Source organism: Danio aesculapii, chromosome 2 (genome assembly GCF_903798145.1).
Source record: "Danio aesculapii chromosome 2, fDanAes4.1, whole genome shotgun sequence".
Classification (NCBI taxonomy): domain Eukaryota; kingdom Metazoa; phylum Chordata; class Actinopteri; order Cypriniformes; family Danionidae; genus Danio; species Danio aesculapii.
The window spans coordinates 19,689,422-19,714,043 of record NC_079436.1 but is presented as its reverse complement, the minus strand read 5'-3'; the positions used below and the strand labels follow the sequence as shown (position 1 = coordinate 19,714,043).

Sequence of the window (24,622 nt, the reverse complement as noted above, 5' to 3'; positions counted from 1 at the left end):
CTTTTTTGTGTAAAGTAACTAAAAAAATCCTAAAATTATACATTTAAAGATTTTCTATTGCAACATATATTTTAAAAAGTTTTTTTTTCTTCTGCACATAACCATAAATCCACACTTCAGCTGCTCTGACAGTTTGAAGGTCTGAAGGTTTTCTGAAGATTTATTTCGCCTGAATTATTTATTCATTTATTTATTTTGCACCATTTTCTGAATTATATTTTTTAAGAATTATTTTTTGACTCTAATATGTAGTAGTGGTAATAATAATAATAATAATAATAATAATAATAATAATAATAATAATAATAATAATAATAATAATAATAATAATAATATACTACTACTACTACTACTACTACTAATAATAATAATAATGATAATAATAAAGAAAGAAATTACAATTTGAAAAAATATTTTCCAAGTGATGTTTATTCAAGAATTTTGTTTTCAGCACATTATTAAACATAATACTTTTAATTAGAAATGTCCCGATCAGGTTTTTTTGCCCTAAAGTCTGAGTCCAAGTCATTTGATTTTGAGTATCTAACTCAAATACTGATACTGAAACTCGATCCGATACTTCTATAATACATAAAAAAAGAATAAAAAAAGAGCGAAGAAACAGATCCAGGATGTTCCTTATTTTTTATTTAATTCATCTTATTTTAACATTCAACAACTCTGTTAACAAACAGAGCACTTCTGTGAGGTAGCTTGAACAATCAAGTAATAAAGAACATCAATTCTTCACTTTTGGACTTGTGCAACAGTAAATATATAAAAAAATCTAATATAAAAACAAATAGCACCTCAACTTAAAAACACCCAAGTTTATTTTAAATGAAAGTAAAATCCCAAGTTTACATATCTCACAGTTTGCTATGGCAATGTTGTCATCATCAACTATATAATAATTCTAGACTGCCGACATACTCGCGCTTTCCGCTTTAAGCTGCTTCCGTGTTCTACTTTGCCAGCAGTTAACCAATAGCGTCTCTGCAAGTGCAAGTGATGTCATGCCACACATGTTGCTGTTTCTGTGTGACATCAAGAAAGAGGTCTAACTCTGCCACCGCATAACTAAAGATGTGTCTAAAAAATGAAAAAATATATATATGGAAGCGTCAGCCAATCAAATCATTTTATGCAAATACCCAAGCTCAGACAATAGCTGATTGCAGACTTACTTCATTGGCTTATGCTGCTATGACGTTCGCGTCAGCCCAAACTTCAGACACGCCCTCTGTCAAGCGTTGCCGCTGAAGCCCTGTGTAAATCGGGCATAATAACTTTTGTCTTTACCATAGTGACAGTACATCATATTTTACTAGGTATTTCTAGTATTTAACTTAAAGTGCACTTTAAAGGTTTAGGGCAGGGGAGTCCAAACTTTTCTTTCTTTTTTTTTTTTTTTCTTTTTTTTGACAGATATTGCGATTTCAATTTGATTTGCGATTTAATTTGGTAGTCAAGTCAATAATTCAATAATCTCTATTTTAGTTTCTTACTGCTAAAATGCAGTGAGTGTTAGTTAAAAAAGGAACTTAAAATACATTAAAGGGCACATAGGTTACCCCTTTTTTCATATTTAATATAAGTCTTTTGTGTCCCCAGAATGTGTCTGTAAAGTTTCAGCTCAAAACAATCCTTAATGTAATCAATCTGCTAGGAAAGTGTGGCTATAACTATTAGTTCTTTTTGTATTATTCACCTGCAATGCCTTAACTTTATTAGGTTGTGGTTTAAACAATTATAAAGCTGTTTTGTCTGGCTGGCTGTATACTTGTCTAATGCTAGCGAGTTGTGTTGACAGAAACAGGCCGAGGTGGACATCAGAAGCTGCTGTCTTTTAGAGATCAAACAGACAGAAGCCAAATACACTGAGACTCTGGAGACCATTGAGAAGGTGAGATTCACAGCCTCAGCATGGAGAGTTTTATCACAGCGCTCTGCACATACAGTGATGGACAGCTGTTGCCACACTTAACAATCTATATATATTTCTTTGTTTTAACAGTATTTTATGATTCCGCTGATGAAATTCATCCCTGCAACCGATATTGATAAGGTTTTCATCAACATACCGGTGAACAAATCTGAGTGTTTTGACATTTAAAAAAAGAAAAGTCTAACATTTTCATCTAACTTGTTTTTAAACATACTGTATGTGATTCACAGGACCTGGTTAATGTTCACAAAGGTCTAATGGGTGAGATCCAAGACTGTGTTCAAAATAAAAATGCAGAAAATCTTCATCAGATCTTCATCACTTACAAAGACAGGTATAAGACCATCATGTACAAATGCATTTATATAGAATAGAATAGAATATATGAAAATTTTATTTTAACATTGTAATAACTGTTTTAAGTACAAACCTCTTAACTTCTCCCAATAAATAGTAGTTAGCAAATTTATTTAGTTAGTTTGTAAAATAATTTATAATTTTTTTTTCTAAATGTGTTTTCTTTAATAAACAATTCATTCATTTATTTATTGATCCATGTATATTTATTTGGTTTAATAATTCAGTTATAATTCATATATATATATATATATATATATATATATATATATATATATATATATATATATATATATATATATATATATATATATATATATATAATTAATTTAATTTGCTGAAAAAAAGTCTATGAAAATATTCATTTTCAAACTTTAAATATTGAGTACAAATGAAAAAACACACACAGACACACACACACAGACACACACACACACACACACACACACACACACGCACACACACACACACACACACACACACACACACGCACACACACACACACACACACACACACACACACACACACACACACACACAAAAAAGTTATTAATCACGTGCATTCCAAACTGTGGGTTGTGATTCGTGAACTGTGATCTGTTACACCCTTAAAAAAGTTCCCTAATGTTGTTTAAACTAAATAAAATAAGATTTTGTCCAGAAGAAAAAAATATTATAGGAAATACTGTCAATTTTCTTGCTCTGTTAAACATCTCTTTAAAAAAAGAATAAGAATTTCACAGGAGGCCTAATAATTTTGACATCAGCTGTATATACTGTAAAAGAAAAAATAATGGATCCATAAGAAAATAAGAGACAGTAACTAGTATGAAGATTAAATCAATAATAAAACAAGAAGAGGCAACACACACAAGAAGTGATAATTATATAAAGGAACTGTCTGTGCTTAGAGAATTAGGTGCAAGAGTAAGTTTTAGAGAGAGGTGGTTTGTCATTACGGGTGGTTTATCAAGCCCACTCACCTGTATGAAGCTCACTACTTTATCATTGTATAGTTTATTATTATTATTTTGTAAGAATGTTACTGGTTCAAGTGTCGGTTAAAGTGTCAGAGAGTTGAAAGAATGTGTTTTCTACAGGTGGTTTGTCAAGCCCACTCACCTATGTGAGGCACACTCAGTTTGGGGGACTGGTCTCCCCCAATCAAATGGTCACTTGATTTTTTTTCAGAGCTATTTATTGATGTATGCATTTAAACAAAAATCACTCATTATTCAGAATCAGAATCAGTTTTATTGCCAAGTGTGCTTCACTCACACAAGGAATTTGTTTTGGCTACAGAAGCTTCCAGTGTACATAAAGTGACAAGTGACAACACAAAATAAATATGAAAAAACAAAACAAAAAGATAAACATTAAACAGATGCGATCAACTGTGTAGAATCCAATTGTTGTGGAAGTCTGCAGAGCTCTCGTTGAATTTCTGCAGGCGTGTTTAATATTTCATATTTGTAGAATGATATGACTAAGCTCTGCTGATGTGTGTGTTTTTGCTAACATTTACCCTGTCTGCTTTAGGCTTCTGCTTTATGGAAAATACTGCAGTCATGTAGAATCAGCCATTTCTCTTTTAGACTTCATCTGTAAGGAAAAAGAAGGCGTTCGACTGAAACTGGAGGTGCACGGCAATGTTTCATTGTTTCTCATATTATCAATATTTCGGTTTCATTTTAGAATCATGACCCAGAAAGAAAAGGTTGTATGTTGTATCTATGAAATAAATGCTAAACTATTGTTTTTTTATGCTGTTCAGATCTGCCGTATTCATTTTACTTTATGTTGCAGGAATGCTCAAAAAGAGCCAACAATGGGAAATTCACTTTGAGAGACTTGCTTGTTGTGCCAATGCAGCGAGTGCTGAAATACCCACTTCTGCTACAGGTACAGTAACATACAACCACAATATTATCGTTATATATGTATGTAAATATTTAAAGTAGTATTACATTATCCTGTTCAACAAATTAAATTACATCTTTAACATAAGCATATTTGGCTCGACACTGCATAGTAATAATATTTTTGTTGCTGCTTGTTGAAACTACTTATCGAGAATGTGCTGAAACAACACAATTCTTGAGATTTTATGTTTAGTTTACTTAAATTTCTTACATTTGTTAAAACCAGTGAACTTAATTAATTTGTTTTGGGACAACATGAAGGTATTGTGTGGAATCTTGCGTTTTTACAGTGTGCAGCATGTTACAGTGTTTGTTTGTCCTACTAAAAAAGACCACATGGGGGAGCCGTCTGGCTACTTTTCTCTTTATTTCTGACTGCTGCACTACTTGAACTTATAGAACTTTTCATCACTGCTCTGCTCTCTTGTATTGAGCAGAGTGGAAATTTCAGATGTCCGGCTTTGCAGTAACCAAGAGGTCATTATTTTAAAGTCAACACAAAACTGCAGCCAAAACCCTGTTTTCCATTCATAATTTGATGCACTGAATATTAAAAGAATGTGAGACTGGACTTGAAATGATCCATTTGGTTATTATAGTGAAGATTATGAAGACATTATGAGCACCAAATGAATTTTGCACAATGAATTGGAAAGTATATTAAATAACTAAGAGCAGTTTTGATTTTAAATTAACTTTGATATTTTACAAAGGTATTACTCACATATAATGAGTGGCATTATTTGTAGGATATAAATGTTGGTAAAAATTAAAACGACAAATTCAGCGAGGGATGGGTACATTCTGGAAAGTCACTTCACCAAAACTGATGTCAGTTTATCAAACTCTTATGCACTACCCACAGATCAAATGTTCTTACTCTTTGTAACCACTTTGAACAGAATCACCTCAAATTTTCTTATTTCTTGAGACTTCCTAATATCAATGTCCTTGTTGGATTTAATTTCCATCCAGCTCTAGATTTAGTAAAGGAAGTGAGTCTGGGGATATTGATGCACTTTAAAGGGATAGTTTGCCCAAAATAATCCTAATGATTTTCCCTTTCTACTTTGAAAATCAATAGATTTTAAGCTCACTGACTTTGAAAAATGGCTTTTTGTGTTACAAAATTTGTAAATATTGGTCTATTTATTATTCTGTGGTAAAGTTTTAAGTGAGAGGTGTTTAACTATGACATGAGAACAGAAGTGATTGGTCAAGTGTTAGAAATGTGTGTCGCCAGACACCTGTCAGCCTCACACACACACACAAACACACACAGATAAACAAAGCAGGGACAGGTGGCTGCGTATCTGACACTCTGCCCCATGCAGGCATTTCGAACACATTGGGGAATGACCCTAACAAACTCTCTTTGTATCCATTTTTTAATATATTTTTTGCTATCTTTGTGGAAAATTGTCCCAAAACCCCCAAAAGTGTCAGATTTCTACAAACCCTGACCCACAGAAATATTTTATTTCATATATTACGAAGGGTTTTTTTCTCATTAAAACTCATCTTTATATTTTATTTAGCTTTCCATGATGTCACCATAATATGTGATGTTTTATAAACAAATTTCGGGAGGAGCACGCGCAGAAGTTTCAGTATCAAATACGTCATTGACAATTATTCTATTATCCAATCAGTTCTTGACCAAACCCCTATATATATACCAAAGCTGTCTTACCTGCAGCATCTTACGACTTTAGCATCCCTCCACCACCCCGTCACCTCACCTCTTAAGCATTACAATCCCGGGGGGAGCGTTCTGGGGCCGGGCTAGATACTTCGCTCGAATCCCTATTCCTCTTTGTTTCCTGATAAGAGGAATAACTCGAGTTTGGGTGTCTTCCCCGAGCTCAGAGCCCTCTCCCCGGACAGCACGCCAAATACGCTTTATTCTAAAACTATTATAAGTGTGAACTCGTGAAATGCCATTTAGTGTGTATTTAATGGAAAATTAAGTAAAACCATTTATGCCAGAGAATAAAAAATAAATAATGGTATTAACACATTTTTAAACTCAACATTTTGGTCTATTTTTCATGCAGTTGTTAGTCATAAACATGTACTTGGGAGTTTGTGATTGTGAGTTTTATAATTGTCTCCCACAAAATTCCAAATTAACAATCTAACAATCTTTTTTTTTTTCCAGTAAATGCACCCTTAGAAACCATTTAAATCTAGGACTTAGAACTCTGACTAAGAAAATCAATCACATTTACTGTATCATTAGTTCCTGTTCTGCTTGTTCCTGTTGTTAGTTTGTTTTTAATGGCTGATTGAAAGAGTTAGTGAATTATGTTCACCTGTGTCTTATTTAGCCACTTCTGTCACGATTAGTAGTCACATAGGTCTCTTTTAATTGTTGTTCTATATCTTAGAATTTCAACCACTAGAGAACATATTGCTCTCCTACATTCAATAGCGCAACATGACTGCAGTATTAATATTAATATTAATATTACCAAATTAATCTCTGGCCACACCAAACATATAAATAATTATTTTTTAGCCACAATTTTTAAATGTGTCAAAACAATCAAAATATAAATATTTACCTTTTATCTAACCAAACATATGCACAGTAATCTGTCCTGGCTAAAGGTCCCATCACCAGTTAACTACAGATAAATGTGGAGTAAATCTCCCATGAAAGCAATGTTACTGTAAAGAGTGATAATTAAACCACATTAACGCAAAAGAAAGCAGGCGAAAAAATGTGTGCGATCATAAAAGATGATCACACACACACGGTTAACGCTAGACCCATTAATAATCTGTTTAAAGAATCGTTAAAGTGAAAGCAACCGGTGCTGCTTACAAAAAGACAAATCTGGAGCTCTTGAAAGCAGCAAGACATGTTGTGGGTGCATGTTCACTTTTTGTCTAGTCTATTTGAAAGAGAACCAATCACATCAGTTGCATTACACTTTTCTCCATTCAAAACTATATGAGTAACATGTCTTGTGCATTCTATAGTCTTTGAAAAGGCTCAAGAATGCAAGATTTGTGATTGGTTGACTTGGAAGTGGTGATGAGTGTGGGCGGGGCTTAGAGCCAGAAGAGCTCAAAACAACGGCAAAGAAACTCGATGGAGAAGATAGAGACCCCATAAGATTTCAAAAGATTCAGACGCAGACTCTAGGTTTGCTGTTGTGTAAAATGAGTAATAAATGAGTAATGAGTAATGGCTGTAGTTTTCAGTTCTCTCCCATCATGCATCTCTTGCCATTGTGCTGATGCTTAAGTCATTTTTTTATGGCAACTGATGTGGCTATATATAAATGAAAAACTTAATCTAAGTTTATTGTTTCCAACAATACAATGCAAATAAAAACAACCAAAAGAAACAGTGAGTTTTAAGATACTGATGAATGTGTGAGAATGCCAGGATTTACAAGTAAATCTATAGAGACGAACACTGAAATCTCAGTCATCTGTTACATCTGTAATTGGGTCTCCATAAGCTCCTGCTCTGTGTTACACTGGCACCTCCAGTACATTTAGGAATATACACAGACTAGGAGCACGTCCGCACACACACATTCTCAACACACATGCGTGAACTTCCATCAAAGTCACGGCAGCGGTCTGGGTCAGAATGTAAATCTGGAAAGAGTGCTGAACTTTCTAATCACCTTGTTTACTTGCTGCGATTGGGCTGTTTGTCTCTCTCCAGCAGCATTCGATTGCACTCTGAAAACAAATGCATGCTTCTGATGAGCCGCACAGATTTCACACTTGGAACAACACCATTTCTCTCCCAGCGTGTTTGTGTGCTCGCTAGTCTGTTTGCACACAAATCCAAAGGCCAGATTTGTTTATCAAGTTAATTAGATATGTTATAGCGGGGATCTCAAAAGGTTCTGTTGATGTTCTTTTCCATACCCTGGAATAAATCTGGTTCAAATCAAAATGTCTATCATATCCTCAGAACCTGGAACACTTGGTATTTTGAGTCTTTCAGAACAACTCATGATTGCGTCCACATGTTATAGAACAGTGCAGGGATATAATTCTGAAATGGTGCATTCATTCTTGTCAAGTTTGTTTTGATTAAGTTAAACTCTGGTGTGATTGCTCTGTTAGTGTTTGCATGTGAATAGATAGGATTTTTTTTGTAATGTTAATTTAAAGAGCACCTATTTTACCTATCTATTTTGTTTTTTTACAAGATGTAAGATAAGACTTTGGTGTCTCCAGAATGTGTGTGTAAAGTTTCAGCTCAAAATACCCATCAGATAAATTATTATAGCCTCCGGAAACTGCCCATTTTGGTGTCCAAGTACATTGTAGCTGTTTTTGTAGCCTGTGGCTTTAAATGCAAATGAGTTGCTTCTCCCCGCCCACCGTTCCATGGGCATGTCTGCTTCTCATAATGCGTTATGTCAAATAAACAGCAGTCAGTGATAGGGACAGACAATGAAGCTAAAAACAGCTCATTAGTCAAAAATACCAAGTAAGTTTATTTCATGTAATTGTGGTGGTTTATTCAAGCCTTTTTGAAATGAGTCCCACACAAATGCCGTTTGCCGTATACACACTCACACACACACACACACACACACACACACACACACACACACACACACACACACACACATATATTAGCGTTCACACCATGCGGCCGTGGTGATTATAGTGGTTAACAATTAAAGTGATTATCACGATTTTACTGTATTTATTACAAAATGTTTTAAACTTATAGAAATCTCAGATAGTTGACACAAATTTTTTTTGAATCCCAGTTTATTTGCTAAAGAAATGTTCTTTGGACATGTTTATACATGTTATTATAGAAACATGGCACCTGTCAATTACTCCCACATTGTGGTGGGCCTCAAAATCACTGGGATTTAGGTCCTATTTTGACGTCAGAAAAAAAAAGACACTTGTTATATTTCAATCACTCCAATATGACTGTGGACACACTATACATACACACAGTTCTGTCCAAACAGCTTACAAAAGATGATTTTCATCATAGGTGTCATAAGTTATTATAACGGTATTTTTTTGTACAGCTATATTAATGGCAATTGAGGATTTGTGCTAATGTATATACCTGGACACACAGACTTAATTTTTAATAAGCCAGCTCAAGTGCTTCTATTTTTGCTGTTATTAAATGAATAAATCAAAACCACATGATTTACTTTATATATCAAAGTGCTGCAATATTTTGTTTCAGAAATCAAAAACATGATTTATAGAGGTGTTATCAAGTAATTGTTCACTTTCTTGTTTCCAATTATAGGAACTGGTCAAATATACAAATGATGGCCCCGAAAAGAGCAACCTACGAATAGCCCTTGATGCTATGAGAGTAAGTATAGATTTTTCATGAAATCTACAGCAATAATGTACTGAAAGTACAGATTAATTATTAAGGAAAGGATGATCTTCACAGTAAAGTTTTCTTCCACGTTTGAGGTGTTAAAACATAGAGTCCTATTATACACCCTTTGCAATAAGGTGTAAGACGTGTATGGCATGATTTGTTGCTATTTTCAGACCAGTGCAATTGTAATTTTCACATTTTGCACCACATTATTTAAAGAGCAGATCTATCTGCACCGTTTTGTGGACTCATGGGTGTTCTGGTCTAGAAAAAGAGGTGTGTTACATATGAACAAAAATAAAGGAATAAAATGTTACAAAAATTATTATTTTCTACATAAATATAAAAACCACTACCTCTATGCCTTCATGTCGGGGGGCTTTTTTCCTTTTATTCATGACAGTTTGCATTTGTATAATGTTATTATTATTAGTATTATTTATTATATGCATATTTAATTAGTTTTATTAAAAAAAAGCTTATTTGTCCACCTGTTGGGTTTTGGACTATATGGGGCATAAGAACAGGACGTGTGTTTGGTTATAACTGACCACACTTCGTTATTATTGTTCATTTATTTGTTTTCTGGAAATTAGCGCTTAAATCTTTGTGCTTAACAAATGAAAAAAAAAATGTAGGCTAATGAATGTCTTCAGTGGAGTGCGAACAACACCATTTCCTTATCCACAAAAGTAAAGGTGTAAAATAAAGAGTAAAGAGAAAGTAAAAAGGAGGCGTATTCTTTATCCTCGCACTGCAGATGGTATGTTTAACTGTTAGTGTAGTGTTCAGTTTTTCCACTTACAAAGTCCGCCATGTAAATAGCAAATGTGCCATGACGTGATGCAACTGACTCTTAAAGGGAATATTAGACGAGACTCTGATTGGTTTAATGCACGTTATGCTCAAAACATACCCATAACTCATTAAGAGAATAAGCATAACCCTGTTAGACCATGCGCCAGGGCCTTAAAATAGCAAAAGTTGATTCGGACACGTACTGTACTTAATGCTTTTGCGCCATGTGCTTTAGACTTTGCACCCTTATCCTTAAAATAGAGCCCTTAATGTTTCTCTTTAAAAGTGGTCAAAAAGCTTTAGATTTTGTTGCAGCGATCACCATGTGTGGCTACTTTCTAGTTGGTAAAAGATGTATGTAGATTTTACACTCTTAAAAATACAGCTTCTTTATTGGCAACACAGAACCTTTTTTATTGAACTAAATGTTTTTTATCATAGAGAAAGGTTCTTCAAAAATTAAGGTTCTACACACTTATTAAGAATATTTGTTTTATAAGTTTTTTGAATTTCTTTTTAATCTTAACTTAAACTTAAAGACAGGCAAGTAGCCCCTCCCCTAAAAAAAAAAAAACTATTAATAGCGTTTCATTAATATCACAGCTCTGCTAGTGACAGTGGTTGAGCTCGAGCTCATCAAATAAAAAACAAATGAGAAGCATTATGATGGGGGTGGGATACTATACAACATTTGATTGGTCAGACAATTCGATAAGAAACTGAAATATTAGGTAACATGTCAAAAAAAAAAAACATTTAGGCAGAAGTGACAAACTGCAATCTTTGGATGTTTATATCTCCTAAATGTGAATTTTATCACTGTTTTGGAGCTCACTAGATTATTGATGTCCTGAAGACTAACCCACTGAAACGAACATCCAAAAAACTTTGGTTTGATTTCACAGGGACATTAAGAACAGTTCACTGAAAGGTTCTTTAGCAATCAAGAAGTGTTTCTTCTATGGCATCACTGATAGATGATGCTGTGCAGAGCGTCTGGGTATTGATTCAGATGTTCAGAATCAATGTGATTCTGTTTCATCGATGTTTAGAAGTACATTAGCATATAGGCAGCCTCAAAGCTACTGTAACACACATCGACTAAAAGCCACAAAATGTAAAATGCCATGCTTATTACCGGCCTGGATTTCTCTTCAGCACGCAGCATCGCTTTAAGATCATTCCTGCATTGGTAATGTTTTCTTTAATATTGATGAGATTAAGGGATTCTAGTATGTGAAGTGATGTCAACAGCTCATTTCAGTCTCACTGGCACTGAGTAGATGGAAAGCGGATTAATGGTGATGTGAGAAGCAGTAATGGAACAGAGGCCTGCGATGATTTAATTTGTTGAAATTATCATCTCAGTGTTGATTGGTTTAGCCGGATGGGAGCTGTGAGAGTTTCTCAGACAGGGACTGAACTCATCTACCTGCCTGCCTGTAAAACGCTCTGTTTAATTTAGACTCATAAGTGACTGTTTGAGCAGAGGCGGCCTTTTAAAATGGAAATCAGCCGAGATCCACGTCATCCCAGTGGGGTCTTTTGAAAGGCCTTTTTCAGTGCTTGGAGATGTTTGTACCTGCTGATGAAATGAAATCCTTTCCTGTTGGGAGATAAATAATTTTTCATTCAAAACAATGCATTTCATTCATTTCATCTTTTTTTTAAAGCAGTTATACCGTATGATGTGCAATTTGAATAAAAAATTTATTTGAGCATTGATTTCATAATGTGTTTTTTTCATTGGGTTTCAATGCTTTGTCTCTGTTTTTCTTTAATATCAGCAGTGCTCAAGCTGTTTCGAACCTGATGTTCATATTAATCATATGATTGATTGTTTTAAAGCAATATTAAAAAGTCACATTGTCTAGGTCACAAATCAGATATACCTGTTGAATTGTGCAGTATCCAAAATATTTAATAGCTGCATGTTTTGTATGTAAATATATACAACATTCATAGCTGTATTTGGCAATTCAAATAAATTCAATGAAGATGTAAAACTCTGCTATAAATTCCAAATGAATATTGTCATTTAAAGTATATTGTCATTCAGAAAATGACAATTGGTCAGAATAACAAGCGTTGTTGAAATGTGAAAATCAATGTCATTCCATTAAATATTGATTGACGCATACTCACCATTTAAAAATTGTAATATTGGAGTTCCACAGGGATTAATTCCTGGACCAGTTTTGTTTAGTTTATACATTAATTATTTGCCTGCAGTGTGTCCAGAAGTTCAGGTTCAAATATATGCAGACAACACAGTACTATATACTCATGCAAAAACCAAAGAACAAGCTACTGATAAACTGCTGCACTCAAGAAAGTATCAGACTGGTTATATCGTTCATGTCTTACCCTTAAAGTAAAACATGTAAATGTAAATTCAGTTATTATTCAGTTGTAATTAAGAAAATCAAGGAGCATTGCTCAGATATTTTAGTTAATGGAGAAGTAATAAATATTGTTGATCATTTTAAATATTTAATATTCATAATAAAAAAAATAAAAAAAAACATTAAGAAGAATGTGTTTCTTAAACACATTTTGGAGAAAGTAGTGTTCAATCAAGTCCTGGACTTTCTTACTCAAAACAACCTCATGGACAACAAGCAATCTGGCTTTAAGAAAGGCCACTCAACTGAGACTGCCCTGCTCTCGGTCATGGAGGATCTCAGACTGGCTAAAGCAGACTCTAAATCATCTGTCCTCATCTTGCTGGATTTATCAGCTGCTTTTGACACTGTAAACCACCAGATCCTGCTATCTACGCTTGAGTCACTGGGCGTCGCAGGCACTGTTGTTCAATGGTTCAGTTCTTACCTCTCGGACAGGTCATTCAGGGTATCATGGAGGGGAGAGGTGTCCAACCTACAGCATCTAAACACTGGGGTACCTCAGGGCTCTGTTCTTGTGCCACTTCTCTTCTCTATCTACATGGCATCTTTAGGAACAGTCATCCAGAAACATGGATTTTCCTACCACTGCTATGCTTATGATACCCAGCTATACCTCTCTTTTCACCCTGATGATCCCTCGGTTCCAGCTCGCATTTCAGCCTGCCTGTCAGACATTTCACACTGGATGAAAGATCATCATCTTCAGCTTAACCTCACGAAAACGGAAATGCTTGAAGTTTCTGCCAACCCGACTCTTCACCATAACTTCTCAATCCAGATGGATGGAGCAACCATTACTGCATCCAAAATGGTAAAAAGCCTTGGAGTAACGATTGATGACCAACTAAACTTCTCTGACCACATTTCTAGAACTGCTCGATCTTGCAGATTCGCACTCTATAACATCAGAAAGGTCCGACCTTCCTATCTGAACATACTGCTCAACTCATTGTTCAAGCTCTTGTTCTCTTTAAACTGGACTATTGCAACTCTCTACTAGCCGGGCTTCCAGCTAATTCTATCAAACCTCTTCAGCTGCTTCAGAACGCAGCAGCACGAGTGGTCTTTGATGAACACAAAAGAGCACATGTCACTCCGCTACTCACCCGTTTGCACTGGCTGCCAGTTGCTGCTCGGATCAAATTCAAAGCTCTGATGTTTGCTTACAAAGCGACCTCTGGCTTTGCTCCTTCGTATCTGCTCTCACTTCTGCAGATGCATGTGCCCTCCAGAAACTTGCGTTCTGTGAATGAACGTCGCCTCGTTGTTCCATCCCGAAGAGGGAAGAAATCACTTTCCCGAACTCTCACATTCAATCTGCCCAGTTGGTGGAATGAACTACCTAACTACATCAGAACAGCAGAGTCACTTGCTGTCTTCAAGAAACGACTAAAAACTCAACTGTTTAGTCTCCACTTTCCTTCCTCATCTTAACTGCCTCTCTGGCTATACCACTAACTGTTCTCTCTCTCTCTCTCTCTCTCAAAAAAAAAAAAAAAAACATTTACTAATGCTTAGCTTCTTAAACTTTACACACCTGAAACTTGTCTATAGCACTTGTTCACTGCTGCTCTTATAGTTGTGTAAATTGCTTCCTTGTCCTCATTTGTAAGTCGCTTTGGATAAAAGCGTCTGCTAAATTACTAAATGTAAATGTAAATGTAAGAAGGTTTCCGAAAGTGCTAAAGCAAGCCCTTGGATTCATAGAAACATCAGGCATCAGTTACCTGTGGCTGCTGCAAAACTTTTTATGAACCCAATGATTTTGCCTCATTTATCCTATTGTGCTACATACTTTACAGCATTAAAACCATTGTATATTATCTATAAACCAACTGTAAACATTTTAGCTAAAAAGCAGAGAAGCTATCACTACTGTAACTGTATTGAACAACATAAACAGTTTCTTTTTTTATTCTGATGTCTGTTTAATGTACAACATATTTAATGATCTTGCACCACCACCTCTCAAACAATATTTGATTGTCTGCAAGGACAATTCATGACAGACAAGTAGGTCATCGGTTAAAGGTGATTGTTCAGTTAAACTCAAGAGAGCTGTTTTTGGACAATCAGTTTTTTCAGTCAGAGCAGCAGAAAGATGGAATAAAATACTTGTGCATATCAGAGAGTACCACTTTTAACACTGTCCTTAAAGTTTAGCTTAAAGAAAATCAAATATGCAACCACTGATTTGATTTCATTTTACTGACTGTGATTGATATTATTAAACTTGTCACAACTTCCTGCCTAGGGACTGCAGATGTACATTATCTTTTTAGCTAACTCTGGCACAAGTCATTATGTACATTGTCCCTGTATGAATAAAAATAAATAAATAAATAAATAAAAAACGTTTTTAACTAGTGACTATTGATAAAGAAAGGTATAAGTCAAAGTAAAGTGAGTAAATGAAGTTGTCACAGAATACATACGGAGAAGGTTATCATAAAATGTAGTTCTACAATAGGTTAAATTATTCTCTATCTACATAAAAGGTAAAATTTTCCAGAAATGTTTCAACGGGTCCATTTTAAACCCTATGAATTGGCCTTAATGTGAGATGAATGCTTTTTGACAGTATTTGGAAAGGCCATGGTGGCACGGTGGCTCAGTGGTTTGCACCGTCGCCTCACAGCAAGAAGGTTGCTGGTTCGAGTCCTGGCTGGGCAAATTGGCATTTGTGTGAAGCTTGCATGTTCTCCCCGTGCTCCACTTTTTCCCACAGTCCAATGACATGCGCTACAAGTGAATTGAATAAGCTAAATTGGTCATAATGTATGAGTGTGTGTGAATGAGTGTGCGTAGGCGTTTCCCAGTACTGGGTTGCGGCTGGAAGGGCATCTGCTGCGTAAAACATATGCTGGAATAGTTGGCGGTTCATTTTGCTGTGGCAACCTCTGAAATAGAGATTAAGCCGAAGGAAAATGAATGAATGAATAAATTAATGGTAAGGCCATGAATATTAATGAGCACTGCTCTGATGTTTGTGCAGCTCATATCAATGCCTGACACATACACACATTTGCACACAGCTTGTGTACTCAGCATTTTTTTTGCGACATACATTGCTATATGAAAACAATTTCACCAGATCAATATCTATTTTTGGAAAGAATGTATCATTTTAGATTGCTTGGGACGATTCTGTAATGCAGCTCATCTGCATAAAATATAATAAACAATCTACAATCATAGATAAATACAAAAAAGAAAAAGATACAAATGAAATAAACAGTGCTTTATGGTTTTCTGAGGACTCTAACAGTATTCAGGTACAGTAATTGAAAAATCAAATGCAAAATAAGACTTTGTAGTCTTTGTAGTTTATATAAATAAATTAATAAAGTGAATCGATATTAAAATTACAAATGGTACAATTTCTTATGCCTAAGTGCTTTTAAAGTCGTCATAGTCACAGTGCTCAATAACACATGCAAATGATAAATTATAATCCAGATTCAACATAGCTTATCTTATGATGTGACTATTGCAAGCGGTCACATTGCGAAATCGATACTGAAGTGATACTTTATATTGTGCATATATTGACATTTTGGTCCTAGGATATGGCCATCGCTTACATCTTCCCATGTGTTTTTTTATTAGGAATAAAAAGCTACACATTGCGCTGCATATAAATTGATATGCAAATTTTCTTGTCCTCTATCAAACAGGACTTAGCGCAGTATGTAAATGAGGTGAAAAGAGATGTTGAGACCCTGAGGGAGATTGATCAGTATCAGAGATCCATTGAGAATCTGGTAAGTTTTACATCAAAAAATATCCCTTCTCATTTAAAAGCATTGTTTACTCACACTATTCTTATTTTTCTATCTGCGTCTTTACAGAATCAGTCTTTACTTTCTTATGGAAGACCGAAGGGTGACGGTGAAGTGCGTTTGGTGTCAAATTTGGACAAGCGCAGACAGGACAGGTGAGGCTTCAGGCAATAACCTTTACTGCAGGCCTCTTTTGTTTTTTACTTTCCTGCCACATCTTGACATGCGTTGGTGCTGCAGACATATTTTTTTGTTCGACGCTGCTGTAATCATCTGCAAGAGGCGAGGGGACAACTATGAGATGAAGGAAGTGATCGACCTCAGCCATTTCAAGATCACCAATAATCTCGCCACTGATAAGGACTGCAGAAAGGTCAGTGAGAAACACAGCAACAGGAATGGTCGTAGGCCCTGCAATGAAACATCAAACAGTCATATTTTTCTCATATGCTCATATTCGTCATATTGTTCCATTCTGAAGGGTTTTATAGAGGTTGGACTTGTACGGTTTTAAAGCACTGTACAATAGGAATTCTTCCCCACATATGGCTTCAATAACTCTCCTTTCAACTGTTAGTGTCACAGAATAAAGTCTTTTTTCCTCTCTCTAAAAAGTGTTTGTCCTCTATAGGATACTGAAGGATAATTCTAGTAATATTCAAACCATTTTAAGGACGGAGTGACTTTCGGAGAGTGCATTTTTATGCAAATTAGTTGTGCTGTTGTAAGCTCTTTGAAACCCCTTAAGTCAGTAAAATGATTCGCAATATAGGAAAATGAAAGTATTTAGCAAATGCGTGCTGTAAAAGGGCTCTTAGTTTACAGTAGATAATCTTAGAAGTAAATAATGAAGAAAAATAAAAGCTTCAACAGTTCAGAAAATATTGCATTTCAATACAGTTTGTCAGTTACAAATAATATCAATATATTTAAATGTGTAATTATGGTGGGTTGAGAAAGCCAACACTGTTAAAGTACATAAACTTCTTCTTCTGAAATAATTTTTATATGCATCTCCTCCTAGACTGTTCATACTACAACCACCAAACTTACTTCAGATCTCCAAACTTGTCTGACTCGGGTTGCTATATCTTTTCCAACTGATCCGACTCATTAGTCAGTTTTCCGAAAACTGACCTGGAAAATTCAGAAAAGCCCCATTGACTTAAGATTGGACCAAACTTTGTGACCTCATAACTTTGCTCCAGACTGTCGTACAGACTTATGCTGTGTTCACACCAGACACGGAAGAAGCACCAATCGTGAGTTAAGTCAATGCAAAGACGAATAGACATCCTGCGGCGCAATATGCGCGAATGAGGTGGCGCAATTGAAGCGGCGTGTGTTGAGCGTTTTGCGCGATTGACGAGCTTAACACATGTTTCACCCAAATCGCTCGAGTTTGAAAATCTGAACTTCAGCAGACATTCGCGCCACGTTAACCAATCAGGAGCTTCCTCTTGTGGGGCATGATTATGATTATGTGTCCCGGGGAAAATCGTCCTGCCGACACGACAACAGTTCATCAAACTGGGCTCGGCTCAGTCAGAAGCACCGCTGAAATCATCCAGGTATAATTTCTGGAGATTTTTGGACACAGGCACGGCTCCAAATGAATCAACGCTCTTTTTCAATCCTCCTAAAGCACATAAACACAGTTATTCTCTCAATAAAATCCTTGCTAGCCGTTTAGCAATGAAGTTAGAGTCACCAGGCAGACAGAAACCCCGCTCAAGATGCAAATCCGTGTCTGTTGTGAACTGAATTTGACGCACGAATAAAGGGAGTTAACTTAAAATGTTCATGTATCTATTTACGTGCTAATGGTGCGATTTATCCACGCACACCGCGTTTAGTGTGAACACAGCATTAAAGTTGGGCTCATTTAAATTAGACTACCAATCTGCCAACCACGGATGACCTTTAAACTTTTTAGCCACACCCTAGCAACCACTTACGGCACCCTAGCAACTGTCCCAAAGACTTCCATTGTGAAAAACTGCCATTGACTTTACACTGGACATACTAACAACATATCAATCCATATTAGAAACATACTTACGACATACTAGAAACATACTAACAAACATGCTAGTCATACTAGCAACATGCTAGTTTATACTATAAACATGCTAGCAACATGCTAATTCATACTAGAAACATGCTAATTTATGCTAGAAACATGCTAGCATAATGCTAATTCATACTAGAAACATGCTAATGTATGTTAGCGACTGCCTAGCAACACCTTAGTAACCGCCTAGCAACACCTTAGCAACCACCTAGCAACACCTTAGCTACCGCCTTGCAACCACTCAGAACACCCAAGCAACACCTTAGCAACTACCTAGCAACACCTTCACAACCACCTAGCAACGCCTGTGCAACCGCCTAGCAACCACTCAGAACACCCTAGCAACCACCTAGCAACACCTAAACAACTGCCTAGCAAGACTTAAAAAGTGCAAAGTCACATGAGTACAGACAAGTTTTTTTTATGTTTATTTAATGTAATTTGAACTGAAATATGAGGAGAGGACAGAGAAGATCCTCCCCAGCTTGTTAGTATGCAGTTATAATGAACCCATAATTCAATATGTAAAAGCAAAACTAAATGTTTCTCTGTGATTTTCTTATATTTACAAAATACAGTTAAATGCAAAATTATTAGCCCATAAACGTTTGAATTCTTTTTCAAATATTGACCAAGTGTTGTTTAATGAAGAGAAGATTTTTTCGACATAATGCATGTGACATAGGGGTGGGAATCTTTTGGGACTTTAGCTGATCTGGTTAATCTCGATTCTGAGATTCTCATTTTTGATAATTGACCCAGAATCTCTAGAAAAGAATCGTGATGAATACATTTATTTCTCTCTCACCTCTAATGTGACATCTTGCTTGTTGTACTTTCTTTTTAGATGCAAGTGCTCAGAAAGTTTAAACTGACAAGGCTTTAAAAGGGCAATGTCACATGAGCACAATGAACACAATATTTTATATACAGATGAAGTCAGAACTATTAGCCCCCGTTTGAAAATTTGTTTCTTTTTTTTTTTTTATATTTCCCAAATGATGTTTAACAGAGCAAGGAAATTTTTAATTTTAAGTTTTTTAACAACCCTAACCTGCCTAGTTAATCTAATTAACCCAGTTAAGCCTTTAAATGTTACTTTAAGCTGTATAGAAGTGTCTTGAAAAATATCTAGTCAAATATTATTTACTGTCATTCTGGCAAAGATAAAATAAATCAGTTATTAGAAATGAGTTATTAAAACTATTTTGTTTAGAAATGTGTTGAAAAATCTGCTCTCTGTTAAACAGAAGTTGGGGAAAAAATAAACAGGGGGCTAATAATTTTGACTTCAACTGTATATTTATTTAATAATTATAATAAATATTTAATATATTTAATCAGGCTGTCCCCTGGGTCTTAAAATGTCTTAAATTTCAAAAGCAAAATTGTAGGCCTCAAAAAGTCTTAATTTCACTGAAATATAGTGTTGTAGGTATTAAATCATTTTAAACAGGTGTTAATTTTCCTATGTCCAAGTGAAGCTACCCAACTGGGCTGAAACCCAATCACCAATAATCCAACTTTTTATTGCAAAGAATTACAGTTTACCACAGCTGTTAGACATTTTTTACAGCAAGTTCTCCTAATTAAATTCCCTAATCAGGGAAAGAAAACCAAAACCAAAACACATCCCTTCCATTAATATACAAACTATTTACAGAAGTGACCAGGCCTTTATAAAAAATCCTTAGTGTTTAGCCCTGTATAAGTCTAAAATTTCATTCATAACGGTCTTAAAAGGGTCTTGAAAAATCTTAAATTTGTAGACCTACAGAAACCATCTAAATAAATGCAGATGTTTTGTCTTTAGAGTATCTGACACATGTGCTGTAAAAGCTCTGCCTTTATCAGAAAATGGGATGGAGACCGCAGCTCATTTGTATTTAAAGAGACAATTGAAAACAGTATGTATTTGTTTCCACACAGGATAATAAATTACAATGTATTAATTTAAGCTGAAACTGACCCTCAAAGCTTTAGACTTGCTTTGAAATGTGTGTTTTTTTAAGTATGATGTAATGTGAACTGTAATATGAGGAAAGGACAGAGTAGCTCCTCCCCTTTTTATAAAACAGCCAATAGCATTTTGCAATAGCATTATTATCACAACTCTGCCAGTGAGAATGGGTGAGCTCAAGTGGATATAGCAATAGCATTTTGAAGGGGGTGACACACTTCAAGCTTCAGATGTTTATCTTCTTAATGCAAATTTTGTGAGCACACTAAATTATAATCTTAAAACTAATATACTTCTCACAGATACTTTAAGCTACATCGTGTGAAAAAGGCATAATATGTTATTAATATGAAATTATTTTTAACCTATAATGCAATAAATCATCATATAGTTACTTAAGATAGAAGATAGATAGGCAAAAGGGATCAAAACTCAAGCTGTCGTTTCAACTGTGATGGTGAGTGTAAGTGATATCATAGACAGATGTTTATGAGGTTTGATAGATGGTGACGGATTACTGCAGCATGTCGACTCACATTCAGCATGCTGAGCCAACTGCTGTGGAATGCTTGGATTCGTCCAGAGTCTGAATTATGTGTTCATTGTGCAGAGCAGATCCCATGTCATGCAAATCAGAAGCAGCTGTATTAAATTTCTAATGCATATATTAAACTCGGTCTAAGGCCCATGGTGCATTCATGGTGTGTCCAAATCCACTTTTACTATTTTAAAAAGGAGAAAAACAGTCGCTGCACCCGGCGCATGGTCTAAAATGGGTGTATAACAAAGTTTGTCATGTGTGGATGAGAAAGAAGGCAAAGTCGGCGAATCAGGTAGGAAATCAAGATACTTATTTTGTAAAAAAAAAAAAAAATCAAAAAATGGTAGGGGCATTTGGCAACACTCTCATGATATCCCACAGGCAGCTCCTAAATACCATCTCTCCGGCTCAATTACTGGAAAAAAAAAAAACAGGTGTTAATAATACATTTAATTAGACATACTTTCAGCCACTGGTTTTCTTATCCGCTCTCCTTTTGTGCGGGCCATTTGACTACACCCCCAATTGTGACAGGCTGTCTATATTCCAGCCTGGTCTCATGAGAAAACGTACATATTTTACGTTTTTGTCAGTTAGTGGTGAATTTGTACGGGTTCAGTCGTTTAAAAGTGTATGATTTTAAAAAGGAGGTGTGGCACTAAACCCAACCGTCATTGGGTGATAAGCAAATCGTACTAAATTGTATCAATTTGATCATATGAATTCATACAAATTACGACTAATCACATGCATATCACATTTCACTATGCATGTCACTATCACTAAAACTCGAAGAGTGGTCAAATCTAAAGCAAAATATTTAAACACACATACAAATACACTGTAAAAAAATACACTGGGTTCCACACAATCGATTTGTTTTGGGACAACATGAAGGATTTAAGTTAACTTATTACTTTTTACAAATTTAAGTGGATTGAACATGAAACAATTAAGTTGTTAAAAAAACAAAAAAATGTGTTGTTTCAGCTTATTTTATAGAAGTAGTGTGGACAAACAGCAAATGCCATTTTTTGAGTGTATACATATTATAGCTAATAATAATAATAATAATAATAATAATAATAATAATAATAAGCAAATGTAAACTAATGTGCTGAAAAAAATCTCTCCGTTAAACAGAAATTGGGGGAAAATATAAAGGGGGGTATATAATTTAGGAAGGCTAATAATTCTGACTTAAACTGTATATATAGACCATCTGCTTAAGCACAAGAACATGTAAAAGGCATCTCTGCATTTGCACACTGAGAAAGAGATGTACAAACACTGTGTGAGTGTGTTTTAATTGTTAAACACAATTGCAACCTATAAAGTAGTGAATACAATCACTATTTTAAATAGCATAGTGCAAGATGTTTACATCATAGCTGTGCTGTACTAAAACTAGCAAAAATCACTTGCCTGGTGCTGCATTGCGCCGTGGTGTATGATAGGGCCCATAGAGGTTGCAGTGGTGCACACATTCAGTCAGTGAACGCAGAGGGCTCAACCTCAGCTTACCTTTTGCTTTTCTGATGTTCTTTTTGGGCTTAGCAATAGTGATACAGATGTAAAAATAATGCGGATATTTCTTTAAACTTTTGATATTTTTTTCTCTTTTATGCCTTTCACCAAAAGGAAGGTTTCTTCTGAACAGATGGTCTGGTGAAATCTGTCTCAAGGAGACCTTGGCCAGGCAAAGCCCCGCTGGCTTTTCTGTTTGAAGTGTCTTTCTGCCCCTCCTCAGGACACATACACACTTAATACACTCATAGATCTTATTCCTTCACGTCTTTGACAGGCAGGGTACACAACGGCAAACTCTCTCCACAACACCTGCACACAGACGTGACTAAAGAAATGTCTTCAGGAAAATAGCGGAACTTCATATTAAGCATAATTAATAACTATAATTAATGTTTTTACAATTACGTTATACCCCTTAAAGTAGTTACTTTGCATTTGGTGTTATATATGGACCCCCTAGTTTTTCATGATATATTTTTTTGTGAATTTTAATTAATTAATTTATTATTATTTTTTTTTTTGCGATTTTAAAAATGACAGATTTTTGTGGTGGTAATATAAAAAAATTATTTGTAATTAAAATATTATTATTATTTATATATTTATTTTTATTATTTAAAATAATGAAATGTCTTTAGGAAAATAGCGGAACATTATATTAAGCATAATTAATAACTATAATTAATGTTTTCCCAATTACGTTATACCCCAAAAAGTAGTTACTTTGCATTTGATGTTATACATGGACCCCCTAGTTTTTCACGATATTTTTTTTTTTTGCGATTTTAAAAATGACAGATTTTTGTGGTGGTAATATAAAAAAATTATTTGTAATTAAAATATTATTAATATTTATTTATTTTTATTATTTAAAATAAATAAAATGTCTTTAGGAAAATAGCAAAACTTCATATTAAGCATAATTAATAACTATAATTAATGTTTTTCCTATTACATTATACCCCAAAAAGTAGTTACTTTGCATTTGGTGTTATATAAGGACCCTCTAGTTTTTCACGATATTTTTTTTTTTGTGAATTTTTATTTATTTATTTATTTAATTTTTTGCAATTTTAAAAATGACAGATTTTTGTGGTGGTGATATTTTAAAAAAATTATAATTAAAATATTATTATTATTGTCGGTTCCAATGGCGTAGTGGAAAAGTGCACCGACACATGCACTCCGGTGTTCGCGGCGACCCGGGTTCGATTCCCGCCTCGTGGTCCTATGCCGATCCTTCCCCTCTCTCTGCTCCCCACACTTTCCTGTCAATTCTCTCTACTGTCCTGTCCAAATAAAGGTGAAAACCCCTAAAAAATTATTATAAAATATATATATATATATATATATTATTATTATTTATTTATTTATTTATTTTTATTATTTTAAATAAATTAAATGTCTTTAGGAAAATAGCGGAACTTCATATTAAGCATAATTAATAACTATAATTAGTGTTTTCCCAATTACGTTATACCCTAAAAAGTAGTTACTTTGCATGTGGTGTTATATATGGACCCCCTAGTTTTTCACGATATTTTTTTTGGTGAATTTTTATTTATTTATTTATTTTTTGCGATTTTAAAAATGACTTTTTGTGGTGGTAATATAAAAAATTAGGAAGGTTGTATAACTCATACTTTTATCCACGATCTTACTTTCGCTCAGATTTCACCACCAGGAACCTCTGACATCATGTGCCTCACTCAGGACATGCATTAAAACATGGAATGCCGTAAAACTGGTCAGTGGCAGAGAATCATTTTCTCTCGTTAACTGCAGAAAAAGAGTTGAACGAAATCGTTTATCAATTTAATGCTCATCACAATACCAGCCGTACATGTAAAGCACAAATAATGTCCTTTAATTTGGTCCTGTCCATCGGTCGTCATCCTTGAACCGATGTCCATCATTGTAAGCTGCTTGTTTTCTGTCTGTTCCACTGCTCC

At 34.9% G+C, this 24,622-nt stretch overlaps 1 protein-coding gene across 1 annotated transcript in view; it reads left to right on the top strand.

Moving 5' to 3' along the window:
* Positions 1 to 24,622, top strand: part of vav3b (vav 3 guanine nucleotide exchange factor b) — a 120,144-nt gene that overhangs the window by 29,342 nt on the left and 66,180 nt on the right. The window contains exons 6-14 of the mRNA XM_056474261.1: positions 1,814 to 1,906; positions 2,018 to 2,086; positions 2,179 to 2,282; positions 3,845 to 3,944; positions 4,112 to 4,207; positions 9,494 to 9,562; positions 16,461 to 16,547; positions 16,635 to 16,720; positions 16,806 to 16,938. Of these exons, the coding sequence (XP_056330236.1) occupies positions 1,814 to 1,906; positions 2,018 to 2,086; positions 2,179 to 2,282; positions 3,845 to 3,944; positions 4,112 to 4,207; positions 9,494 to 9,562; positions 16,461 to 16,547; positions 16,635 to 16,720; positions 16,806 to 16,938 (837 nt within the window). The remainder of the gene's footprint in view (positions 1 to 1,813; positions 1,907 to 2,017; positions 2,087 to 2,178; positions 2,283 to 3,844; positions 3,945 to 4,111; positions 4,208 to 9,493; positions 9,563 to 16,460; positions 16,548 to 16,634; positions 16,721 to 16,805; positions 16,939 to 24,622) is intronic.